Here is a 13,520-nt window from a genome sequence, read left to right on the forward strand (position 1 = left end):
ATTTTAGAAATGCTATTTTAAACCATATTCTTTCTTTTTTTTTTAAAAAAAAGATTTTATTTATTTATTTGACAGAGAGAGAGACAGCGAGAGAGGGAACACAATCAGGGAAAGTGGGGAGAAGCAGGCTTCCCGCGGAGCAGGAAGCCCATTGCCGGGCTTGATCCCAGGACCCTGGGATCATGACCTGAGCTGAAGGCAGATGCTTAACGACTGAGCCACCCTCAGTGCCCCTAAACTATATTCTTCCTTAAGAAATTACCAGACTTTGACAATCATGAGTATTCTAAAAGGAGATTCACTGAACAGCATTTCTTCAATTTCTTTGTTCATGGAATCATTTTTCTCAAGAATCTTAGTGATAGCTTTGTTTCTTACAAAATCACTTCAGGAGACAATATTCTGGGTCCCATATTGTTTACTTATTTGGTAGCCAGTGGTTTACAAGGCTTCAAAAAATTCTTCATATGGGAAAAATGAAGTCACTCCATACCCAACAGGCAGGCGAACCACCGTAGCCTTAGTAGCATATGTATGAATCTTTGTAACAAGTTCCCGGGATTTCAGAGATTTCCAAGAAACTGATTCAGCTGTAAGCAGCCCAGGCTCTATTTGGGGACTGTCTTTTGCTAAAGCTAGGAGGAGAGGGAGAAAGGTTAAAATTTGACCGTGACAGCTTAGCTGGTCTTTACAACATTAGTAACAATAATAATATCAGGAATTAGAGATTTTCTGAAATTATTCATAAAACCCAGAGAAAATACTATGGGTAAATAACTACTAGAAATAACACTGGTGAGACTCAGATCTTCCTCTCTGTCCATTTTTCCTCCTCAGAATCATCTCTCACTAAAGAAACCAGGAGTGGGAGAGTTAATAAAAGTACAGACCAGACTATCCCATTTAATCATCTGTGGCAGAAATCACAATATCTCTCTAGATGCAGTTTTAAGGGGGAAAGACACCACATCTGGGAAAATAAAAGATTTTCCTTAGATAGTGGCAAAGCAAGATCAAAATACCCCATTGTTTAATCAAAGTTGTTAATTTTGATTCTTAGCTTTGACTATGTGTAGAAATAGCAAATAATGGACAAAAATTTAATTTTCATATTAAGTGTTCCTCTTAAAATGAATAAAGAGTATTAACTAATTTTCATTAGTAGCTAAAGCCAAAAGACTTTTTAAATTAAAAAAAATGTAATTGAGACAACATTGACACAAGACATTTTATTAGTTTTAGGTGTATCATATAATGATTGCTATTTGCACATATTGTGAAATAATTACCATGAAAATTTAGTTAACATCCATTACTATACACAATTACAATTTTTTTTCTTGTAATGAGAAACTTTGATTTACTCGCTTAGCAATTTTCAAATATACAATATAGTATAGTGTCGTTAACTATAGACACTTTGGTGTACATTACATCTTCAGGAATTAGCTTATATTTTTACCCTATTTATAAACTGAGCATATAAGGGTAAAACATGACCTGAAACACCTCCACACACATCGAATTTCAATGTTCGAAGACATAGTGTGGCTTAGGAGTTATTAGTTAGTAGATATACTAAGCTTATACCACTGAAGTTTGGCAAATTTATTCAATGAATACTTATTTTCTATGGCTACACTAGACACCATTCACAACACTGGGTATAACTGAGTGGAAAATCATAGTCCCTGCTGTCAAAGTTGGTAGGACCTTTAATAGTCAGCATTTAGCAAAATTTTATTGTACCTCCACAGTGCCAGGTATTATAAATTTGAACTATAGATGATTTGATTTTGCTGTTTAGGCTTTACTTTTTCTGTAAGAGCCATGGCTTTTCATTGATCACATAGAATTAACATGACTGATCTTGGGAAATCCAGTAAAAATCGTTTTTTCATCTGACACAGGAGGTACTACTTTGAATTTTATCAAAATCAAGAAAACTTTCGATTATACATATTTTCCTTAAAGGGGAAAATGTGATCTGCTTAGCCAAGTTTATCTTAGTTAAAAATAAATGTGCAGGTAAGATTGAAAACAAACCATAGGTAAAACTACGATTGGTAAGGGGGGAAAAATGCTGTTTCCTTGCCTGTTTTTAGATAAACAGATTTAACTTTAACCCAACAGGACAGAGACTTGAAGAATGATGTTTTGTGTATGTGTGCAAATGTGCAAGGGGCTTGTCTTAGAGAGAAGCAAGAATAGTCCCTCCATGAGAGCAGGAGGGAAGATGACCAGTATTGTGAAGAGCTCATTATGGGAAGATGAGGTGGGTCATTCTTGATTTTTGTCTATCCTGCCAGTGGAAATAGCAGTAAGGTCATTAGCTAAAAATGCACAAGGATGAAAGCAACTGTTGGAGAGATCTGGAGGTTTGAGATAATCTTCCATTTGGACAAGAGTGGAGAATACATGAACCAGGGAAATATCAGCAGTGTTTAAGGGCCATTTTGAAATCTGTGGCCCTCAGGTGAAAGTGAGGCTAGATCATAGGATTATTTTTTTCTCTAGTCACATTTAGCTGCTCTGATGCACACAGGTAAGATGCAGAGTTCATCTGTTGAATCAACCAATATCAAGGTTTTGCCAGGAAAGGAAGCTGAGAGGGAAAGAAAAGCAATCACACTGAGGTGTGGCCAAGGCTACTATTACAATGGCGGGTCATGGACACTGGGGATGAGAGAAATAGGGACATGAGGAGAAGGAGGACAGAGGAAAGTAGGAGGGTCAGTAGACGGTGGTCCCAGAAGAGTCAAAGGATTATAAGAGTAAGGGTTTTAGGAAGAGTGAACTGGAGAGTCAGGTCCTGTAGTCAGAGCCTGAAATTGAGATATTTGAGATGGCACGGTTATTGGCAGGTACCTTCTAGAATATAATTATGAAAATAAAGGCCAAGTTGAGAGGGCATAAAAGAACTTCAGAATTGTCAAATCAAAGAAAGACTGCATGTTTTTTAATAGATTTTTTAAAGACTCAAGAATGATGACAGGTGGAAGGGGAAAGGAAAAAAAAAATGTAGGTATCGTGCCAAAGAGGGGAACACAGGACTAAGACAAGGAGAGGTGTAGGTGGCAAGAGTGAGCATAACCCACAATGTCTGAGCAGGAAGAGCCTCCTGAAAGGTGATGTAAGGAAGCCTTTCTTAGACACTCTGGAGAGGAAGTAAGTTCCTGCATCTACAGCTTAAACATCTTGTATTTCCCCTGGACTCAATGAAAGTAGGCTGGGATTTAAGACTGTAATTAACACTGAAAAAAATTTTTAAAATTTAAAAAGAGTGTAATTTTCTCAAAGCTCTCTTACCTCCAGATTCTCCCCATCGTACCAATGCAGAAAAGCAAACCAGCAGTTCGATAGGTTTTAGACTATCCACAAATAGATAGTAGGGCACACGTTCATCTGAGAACTACAAGAAATCAGATAAATCACTGAATTTAGTATTAGTTTATTAATTCTGTATTTGCCACTTGTAACAATCATACAATACCTAACATTTAGAGAGAACCTACTATGCCCTAGACACTGTGATAAATATTTCACAGCTTTCATGATACGAAGAAAATCACACTAGGTAAATGTTGGCAATAGTCTATGGAAGATGGGTCTGTAGGACCTGTGTGTAAGATTGGTTGTCCCATCACAGAGAGTCAAAACTCTTCTCCAAGAGCAAAGAAAAGGGATATGCTTGTTCCAGAAATAACAAATGGAGGAGACTGGGCTAGAAGCGGAACAGTGCTCAGAGAATATATATTGGTCCTTGATAATAGGCCACAGAGTAATCTTAGCAGAGAATGGAAATGTCTAATGGGTTCTATTAAGGTATTTTGCAGGGTGGTATGTGATATAAACACTTTTGTCCTTTTTTTTACAGTTATCTTCAGAAATACAGCCATTGAACACCAATGCAATAGGCTGGGTTTTTGTTTTAAAGATGCAAGAGAGTACTGAGTAAAACCAGAATTTCCCTTAAAGGACAGCCATGTAAGAGTTACATGAACATGAACTCAGTCCATCCTAATTGGGTACTATTATATGCATAATCATGGATGGAGAAACTGAGACAAAGAGAATAGGTAATTTGCCAAAGGTGACAGAATTTGCAGATAGCAAAGCTAGGAGTCAAAAGTAGGTCTTTCTATTGACCAGCTCCAGGACTGGTTTGTTTTTTTTTTTTTTTTTAGATTTTTTTTTAAATTTATTTGACAGACAGAGATCACAAGTAGGCAGAGAGGCAGGCAGAGAGAGCGGGAGGGGGAAGCAGGCCCCTTGCTGAGCAGAGAGCCTGACATGGTGCTCAATCCCAGGACCCTGGGATCATGACCTGAGCCAAAGGCAGAGGCTTTAACCCACTGAGCCACCCAGGCGCCCTGCTCTAGGACTGGTCTTTGAGACTATTGTACTTTTATTGTCTCTCAACTGACTGGTGCTTCAACATAATTCTGATGATGGCATATAGTAAGTGTGTTAAATTAATTTCATTGCTATTATAGATTTAAGCTTTCATTTTATTACGCAGTGATATTTAAATAATTAAAATATGAAAGAAAAATCTCTAGTGATACTGTGAAAAACACAACCTTGTTATGTAATCAAGTGTGACAAGATTGCTGGAAATGCTTGATACAACATGACCATGTTTTAAATGATTGCTTCCCCTGATATTTTTCAATAATAAGCATTTGCCATTTATCTTCTTTGTTTCCTTCTGGCTGCCACACGTTGGTTATAAAGGCAGTTGTTGCAAGTATTCACTCTCTAAAATTATGAAGGAAGCTTGTGTTTGCCAGCCTACCTGTGCATGCTGGAGGAGGAGTTTCAGCACAGAGCTCATTTGCTACCATTTTTGAGAGTCTGAGAATTTAGGGACAGTGTGGCCCTAGAGGTCACACAGAGGTGCTCTGGTGCCTGCACAGGGCACCTTTGGGAACCCCCTGCCCCACCTTCACATGGAGCACCAATGGAACATCCATAGAATGTGCTGGAAGGAGCCTCAGGCTCAGCTGGCAGTGCCTGTGGCCTAAAATCAGGAATGCCTGGCCTTAGACCACAACCAACCCTTCCTTTCAGGCCATCCCAAAGGCTTTAAGTTTGGATTCCAAAGCCCTCTAAGAAAAAAATTATTGTTTGCTCATACCATTGATGTTAAAAAGAAAAAAAATTCAGGGGAATGAAGAAGGGACTGAGAAATCCGTATTTACATCACTTTGTAAAAATAGGATCAGAATAAAGAACAGTTGGCCATTGTTTTACACACACACAAACACACACACACACACACACATACACACACACACATGCACACACACACACATATGTGTTGGGATAGTGGTGTAATATCAAATGCATAACCAAAGTGCCTTTAGTAACAATGACCACCAACACTGATTATCCCTTGTTAATAATAGGCATTCTTCCAAGTGCTTTACATACATTCTCTCCATTATTTCCCAACCCTATCTATAGGGCTCATACTCCAATAATTTCATAGATGAGAAAATGGAGGCAAAAAGGAATGAACTTAGTCAGATCCCACCCCAAATGAAACATGAATTCAAAACCAGGCAGCCTGGTTCCAGGCCACCAACCCGGCAAACCTAGTAAGAGGGAAGAACTAGTGACAAAGGCACAGGCTTCACATCAGGCACAATTCTCAGGATGCTTGTGCCACTTACCAGGTAGGTGGTCTTGGGCAGTTTACTCAACCTTGACCTGCCTCAGTTTCCTTCCCTGAAAAATGTTGATCATAAGAGTCCTTTTCTAGGGTTTGCTATGCAGAGTTAATACAATAAAGAACCTAGTGCAGGGCCGACAACAGAGTAAGCACCTCTAAATGACTTCATCTTATTATTGCCCACAGTGGGAATATGGAAATATGCTGCAGTGACCTGTAAACTCTATGTTATTCTCACCCCATACTCTGGGTTCAGTTATTGCCGATTAGCAATGAGAAATGTCATCTCCAACACTTCTTTCTTCCCCCACCCCTGCACAAGCCTTATAGAGATGTGCCATTATCCCTGGGGGCTTGAATGCCCCCCTACAAGCAATATAAGAGTTTCAGTACAAGCCAGTTTCCTAGACTATGTTTCATAGTTTTCTCCAAAATACCCCACAATGTGAGATTTGTTAATTAATTCAGTCTTTAATTTTTTATTGAATTTCTGCCTTATCCCAGGACCAGCACTGTAATAATACACAAAAGGACAGAGTCCTTCTCAAGATGATAACATCAAGCGAGTGGGTGGGAGGAGGAGCACAGAGAAGTAATCAGGCCACTGGGACAGAGAAGGGTAAGTATAGGTCACACAGAGTGCAAGGTACTTGACCTAGACTCTGTGGCCAAGGAAGAAAGTCTCACAAGGTCAAGGACATTGATGCTGTTCTGAAAGACTTCTAGCATTAGCCAGATGAAGGCAATAAAGATGAAAGGGAAATGGCTCCATGTAGACAGAAGAACATGGACAAAAAAAGCAGAAATGGTAGTAGAAATGTGCTTTTGTTTTAGGAATAGCATGCAATTCAATAGACACTAATTGAAATCCAATATAGTGAATTTATTTGTGCTTTAGTTATTCATAAATCAAACATCTTTAACGTGAATTTACATAATAATGCAGCTCAGGATTGAACATAATCAGATGAATAATACTTGGAGATACAAGGTAGCAGAATCTTGCTTATTGTCTGGATAAGAGATCAGTAGAAGACTCTAGGAATTGATTTTGTTAATATAATTACAAATTGGAAATGCTTGATAGATTTGAAGGTGTTTTGTACTAGTATGATTTAATAAAAATTTACATAAAAGGAAAAGAGAAGAGATCATAATATATTTACCTTGAATTCTGTTTTTTGAAAGCTAAGGCAGTATGAATTGGGCTTGTGGAAAATATATATGTTCCTGAAAAACATTATTTATAACAGGTTACTGTCACCATATGAACTAGTACTACATGCTAAGTTTCATGGAATCAAATGATTACAGGCAGAACAAGGAAAAGACAGATGAAAATTTAAAAAAACTTATATAACAACCACCCAGGAAAACAGTGGTTGCCAGGGGCTGAGGGCGGGGGAGATGAGAAGAGGTTGGTAAGTGGATACAAATGTTCAGTTATAAGATGAATAACGTCTGAGGATCTAATGTATAACATGGTGACTGTTCTTGATAATACTGGATTGTATCACTGAAATTTTCTAGGAGAGTATAACTTAAATATTCCTGCCCCCTCCTACCAATTGGCAAATGTGTGAGGTGTTGTATGTTAACTCAATGGGGAGAATCTTTCATAATGTATATTGATTCATCACCATGTACATTAAGATATATAATATATATAATATTTATATTTAGATATGTTTAAGATATATATATATATATATATTTAAGATATATAAATATCTTATAATTTTATTTATGAACTCCTAGGTCAATAAAGCCAGGAGAAAAGAATAACAACTGCATTGGATTAGTTGTCCGAAGGAGACAAATATGATCCCTCTCAGTAAATAAACTATCTTTCACTTCATCAACAAATAAGTCTCTGAGGATGAGCAGACACTGGCCTGAGATCTGTTAGGCTATTAATAATATTCTATGTGGACTATCAACTCACTTGTTTTTCTCTCTAACATTTTTACTGGGAATCATATCAATATCAGACTAATATTGATTTAACTCTTTTGAATGATAGGTAAAAATTAATGGCTTATATATCCACTATATTTAATACACATTAAAAAATTTATACTTACTGAAAACAAACACAGAAGTCTTCAAAATCCAACCATATTTCTTTAGAAACATTATTATTTATGGTTGCAAGCTCCTCCTGTGATTTATCCTGTGTTGCTGTTGTCAGGCTGACCAAATCTCTTTCCAAACTTAATCCTTCCCCTTGATGGGTTGCATCATTCAATCCAAGGTCTATCAGCTCGTCTGTGCATAGCAGAAGACAAACATGTCAATTGCACCTACATCATTAAATATTAAGTTATTGAGATATGCAAAATTATAGAGGGGAAAAAAACACATGAACTGTACTCATGGGCCCTTTATCAGATATCTTTGATTTTGACTTTAAGAATGAATTTAACAAGTGAGATTATCTGAGTTTTCTAGCCCAGAGCAGATTAAAGTTAACACATCAGAGGAGACATTGGAGACAGGCCACCAAGAGCCAGAAGAAGGGACCTCTAAGAGCTGTCAAGAAGCAGAGATCCTTTTGTGTTTTGATGTTTGTGAAAGTCATGAGATTATTAATTTACCTTTTCCAAGTATAGCTTGTGAAATAACATTACCCTGTGAAATGAAAGGAACACATTAAGAAACGATTTATAAATTCAGCAAAACATGTTAGCTATTTAAAGCACCAATGCTTTTAAAAGAGTTAATACTGTCTTTTAATCATTGAAGAAACAAATTTCTGCAAATAGTTCCTAAAACATGGTAAAGCAGAAACTTTGTTTTTAACCTTAAAGTTCAAAGATGTGAATTTATTTTAATAATTGCTTGAGGGTTTAAATTTTTGAAATTAAAACCCAGAATATGAGAGTTTATTAAATAATTGAGTCTTAAAATACAAGTTAAATTAAAACAATAATATCCTCAAGTAGTTATTCGGCTTGGTATGAAGCACCTGATATGATTACAGATCAAATACAATGAGATGAGATTATAATTGGCAGTTAATGTACGGAAACTAGGAAGGTGTGTTTCAAATTATAAAAATGCTTCCTTCAAATTTAAACAGGGAAATGAAGTTGAATTCATTTGTGCAACTCCATTTCCTCTGTGACACAATCAAAATATGTATAAAAGGTTAAACGGTACAAAGTCATTCAGACATAATGGATGATGGCAACAATATTTTGGATGATGTAAAGAGATGCAGGTAATAACAGAACAGAGCTACCTGAGAAGCAAGGGGGAAGCAAGCCCATCACATGCCTTAGGGCCCCAGAAATGAATAGTGGGCATCTGAGAAGGAGAGAATGCTATACGGCCTTATATAAAATACAGGAATGGGTTAAATGACTATTTAAGGAAGAGACAAACCCCCATTTTGCTATAATCCTTTGTTATTTAACATCTAGCCTTCTTCTGCCTACATGGGACATTGGAGATTGCTTCACATGGAGAAATTAAATGAGACTCTCCAGACCTGGGTTCACAGGTACTGTGGGAAACAGCGCTACTCTAAAGAGAAGGGAGGAATTAAGTGAAAGTCCCCATGCTGAACTTTGAAACTCTTGGCTCCCCTGTACTGCTTGGCTGTAAGAACACTGATGGATAAGTGTATGCCAATCCCTGTGACTCATTCCACCCCTGGAGGGAGATTAGAAGACTCTTAACTGGAGAAACTGACCAAGGCCAAGGAAAAAACCCCCAAAGAATCTACCTTTGGAGCTAATCTCACCCCCAAATGAAACTCATTTATCCTCCAATTATCCTAAGTTAATTATCCTACCGGCTGACAAGCTCTAGCCATTCTATAAAGCCACCTCCAATCAGCAGCTGATTAATGTCATGAGTTCCTTGGATATATATGTGCAACAAAGTATCACCAGACAATTGAGGAAGGAAACTTAGATCAAAGAAAGAAACTAAAGTATGTGGGTGGAGACAGTAATAGAAAACAAAAACAATATATAGGGATACATTTTTTAAATTGGTAATATCAGAAAGATCAGAGAACATCCATCTACAAAATAAAAAACTTCTACAAAAAATACAATGAAGAATGAGAGCTCTTAGAAACTAAAAATAGGAAAGTGAGATAAACTCAACAGAAAGTTTGGATGACAAGGTTGACACAGAGACAAAGAGATTAGAACTATAAATTTTTTAGAAGAAAATAGGGCAAAAGCTTCATGACATTGGATTTGGTGATGATTTCTTGGATATCATACTAAACAGCAGCAATAACAAATGTACAAAAAGATAAGCTGGACTACATCAAAATAGAAAATTCTGTGCATCAATACCATGAAGATGAAACCTGTGGAATGGGAGAGAATATCTGTAAATCATGTATCTGATAAAAGGGTAGCATCAACAATATATAAAGAACTTATACAAAGAACAACAAAAATCAAATAAACTAATTTAAAAATGGCAAAAGACTTAGGTATTTATACAAAGAAGATATACAAGTGACCAAGAAAAGATGTTCAATATCACTAATCATTAGGGAAATGCAGATCAGAAGTATAATGAGTTATAACCTCACACCCGTTATGATGGCTACTATTATAAAAAAATAAAACAGGAGGGCATGTTGGTGAGGATGTGAAGCAACTGGAAGTCTTGTGCACTCCTAGTGGACTCTAAAGTGAAAAACTGTATGGTAGCTCCTGAAAAATTAAAGTAGACTTACCATGTGCTCTAACAATTCCACATCTGGATAAAAACCCAACAGAATTGAAGGCAGTATCTCAAGGAGATATTTTTACACCCATGGTCAGACCAGAATTATTCACCAGGTGTCCTTTGATGGATGAATGAATAAATAAAGTGTGATATGTCAATAGATGATTGATAGACAGATAGATAGATAGATAGACAGACATGGGAATTTCTTTTCTTTATTGTCTCCACAGTAATTATCCTTATATAGCTAGAATATAGATCCAACAAAGACTTCAGAAGTAAACTAATCTAGAAGACAGAGGAAAGTGAAGGTTTGCCATTGTGAGAGAGGACAGCAGTGCTAAACACTTATCTTCCCCAACAAGGGGTAATATCTAAACTGATAGATCAAGAAATAATAGAATCCCATCATTGAATAACTATATAACTGTGTTTGCCATATGTCAAGCATTTTCACCAGTGCTGATAAACAACAACAACGGTGTGCGTGCCTACTATTTAGAAATGTAGAGCTAAGCACCAGAAGAAACACTAATAAAAGGGATTGACTCTGGGGAGGAAGACTAAGGCAATAAGGAGGAATAAGACAGATTGACTATTTTTATGGTGTTCTTGACTCTCTAAAACTACTGCATGAAATAGCTTAAAACTAAAGAAAAACTCTTAAAAATGGTCAAATCTATTCAAGCTCAATTGTTTGTCTGCTTTCCAACTAATACGGAAAAAAAAAAAAATTGCTCACTTGAATGCAATGGTGTGCCCTGCAAGGTATCTTATGCCATCTAGAGAGGTGAGTAGAAATGAACTAGGGTTCAGTCACCTAATGAAATATTATGCAACTTTAAGAATAGAGACACTCTTTATGTATAGATATGAAATCATCTCCAGTACTTACTAAGTAAAAACTCTTTTGTTAAATTTTGAATTGAAGAAGGGAGGCTATGGAATATTATCTGTGTGTTTCTCTGAATTTGCATAACAAAATGTAACAAATGTCCTACGGAGTGCAGAGCAGTGAAAATGTAGCATATTAATAGGAACAAGAATTCTTCATGTATGCCTTATATTTTTATTTATTTTTTATTTTTTTAAAGATTTATTTGTTGGAGAGAAAGAGAGCATGAGTGGGAAGAGCCGAGGGAGAGGGAGGAAGAATTCCAAGCAGACTCTGTGCTGAGCGTGGAACCTGACATGGGGCTCAATCTCACAGCCCTGAGATCATGACCTGAGCTAAAACCAAGAATCAGATGCTTAACTGACTGTGCAACCCAGGGGTCTCTTATATTTTTATTTTTGAACATGTGAATATATTACCTATTAAGAAATAAATACTCTTTGACACTGACCACACTGGCAAAATTTGAAATATTAGGTAATATGAGTGTTGGACATGATGCCTACAAAGAAATTGCTTATCCAGGGATGACAGAAGTGGATATTGATACACCTGTATTGGAAAATTGTTTGGCATTTTGTTGTAATGTCAAATGGGTAAATGACCCATGACCCATCAATTATGCTCCCAAGATTCACATTCTGGACGAAGACTTCCTAGTCGAGTGTCCTTTGGGGTCCAGAGTTAAAATTTCAGGAATCCATGAACATGAAGAGTTGAAAAAAATTCATCTTTAGTCCAAGTTCAACATTTTCATCAGTTATCGGTTTATCAATGCAGGTAAGTAAGCCACAATATTATTAGCAATAACTGTGACTTTATGGAAGAAATTACACTATTTTACATATAATTACAGTTGTTGCAAATATCTTCAAATGTCACATATGTTGATCACTACTCTGAAATTGCAATTATGGGGCCCATTGTTAGGTTCAAGTAGTCATGTGTTACTCCCTACAGATACTTCCATGACCTGCAGCTGGCCAACCATTTGGCAGCTACACTTAGCAGTCATTCCTCCACCAAACAGTGAAGTGATGTGTTCTCATGGTGCTAACCCAAACATCTATTTAGTTTTCCATCATTCCCTGTCATTGATACTCAACTAATACCAAGATGCAGTTATTTTCATTGTGTGCTGAAGTTTTACAAAATTGGCAACAGGAGCCACAGTGCATAAAAGGTTACAAACTCTAGAACTCTGGAAACGCTAGAGCATGTGTACAGGGACATACAAGAATGGTCATGGTACCACTGCTTACCATAGTAAGAAACAAGAAGCTCCCAATGTTCATAGTGGCAATGTCCACAATAGCCAAACTACAGAAAGAGCCAAAATGCCCACTGACTGATGAATGGATAAAGAAGAGGTAGTGTATATGTACAATGGAATATTACTCAGCTGTCAAAAAGAATGAAATCTTGGCATTTGCAGCAACATGGATGGAACTAGGGTATATTACGCTAAGCAAAATAGTGAAAGACAAATGCCTTATGATTTCACTTATATGTGGAATTTAAGAAACAAAGCAGATGAGCTTATGGGAAAGGGGGAAGAAAAGAGAGAGAAGCACACCATAAGAAGAGACACTTAAAGACAGAGAACAAACTGAGGGTTGATGGAGAAAGGTGGGTGGGGGGTGAGCTGAATGGGTGATGGGCATGAAGGAGGGCACTTGTTTTCGTGACTGGCTATTACATGTAAGTGATGAATCGCTAAATTCTACTCCAGAAATCAATATTACACTTTATGCTAACTAACTAGAATTTAAATAAAAATCTGAAAGAAGAAATAAGAAACAAGGAGCAATGACTATAGCCATTAACAATGTGGTGATTAAAAAAAAAAAGTAGTTTGGTTATATATTAAATTTCAACCAGTTGAAATGAATGAACTATGACATACAACACCAGGTAAAGCTCATAAATGATGCTAAGTGAAGGAAGTCCCAGAGGAATTAATGGGTCCATTTAAAGAAAATTATATAACAATTAAACTAAGGTTATACCGTTTATAAATGTATATATGTAATTGGCAAAATTAGAAGAGTATGGGTTTGGATGCCTGGTGATTCGGCTGGTTTGAGTCTGCCTTCAGTTTGGGTCATGATCTCAGGGTCCTGGGGTTAAGCCCTGAATCCAGCTCCCTGCTCAGCGGGAAGTCTGCTTCTCACTCTCCCTCTGCTGTACTGCTCATGTGCTCTCTCTTTCTCTCTCAAATAAATAAAATCTTTAAAAAAAAAAAAA

At 36.8% G+C, this 13,520-nt stretch overlaps 1 protein-coding gene across 4 annotated transcripts in view; it reads right to left on the minus strand.

Annotated features, from left to right (window-relative positions):
• ADGB (androglobin) overlaps nt 1-13,520 on the minus strand; it is a 172,548-nt gene that overhangs the window by 80,273 nt on the left and 78,755 nt on the right. For all 4 annotated transcript variants that reach the window (XM_013056253.2, XM_013056252.2, XM_013056251.2 and 1 more), the window contains 5 exons: nt 8,275-8,308; nt 7,762-7,945; nt 6,844-6,907; nt 3,310-3,412; nt 494-635 (listed from right to left, as the gene is read on the minus strand). In XM_013056253.2, the coding sequence (XP_012911707.1) occupies nt 494-635; nt 3,310-3,412; nt 6,844-6,907; nt 7,762-7,945; nt 8,275-8,308 (527 nt within the window). The remainder of the gene's footprint in view (nt 1-493; nt 636-3,309; nt 3,413-6,843; nt 6,908-7,761; nt 7,946-8,274; nt 8,309-13,520) is intronic.

Source organism: Mustela putorius, unplaced genomic scaffold, assembly GCF_011764305.1.
Source record: "Mustela putorius furo isolate JIRA1106 unplaced genomic scaffold, ASM1176430v1.1 tig00003863_pilon_pilon_pilon, whole genome shotgun sequence".
Taxonomy (NCBI): Eukaryota; Metazoa; Chordata; class Mammalia; order Carnivora; family Mustelidae; genus Mustela; species Mustela putorius.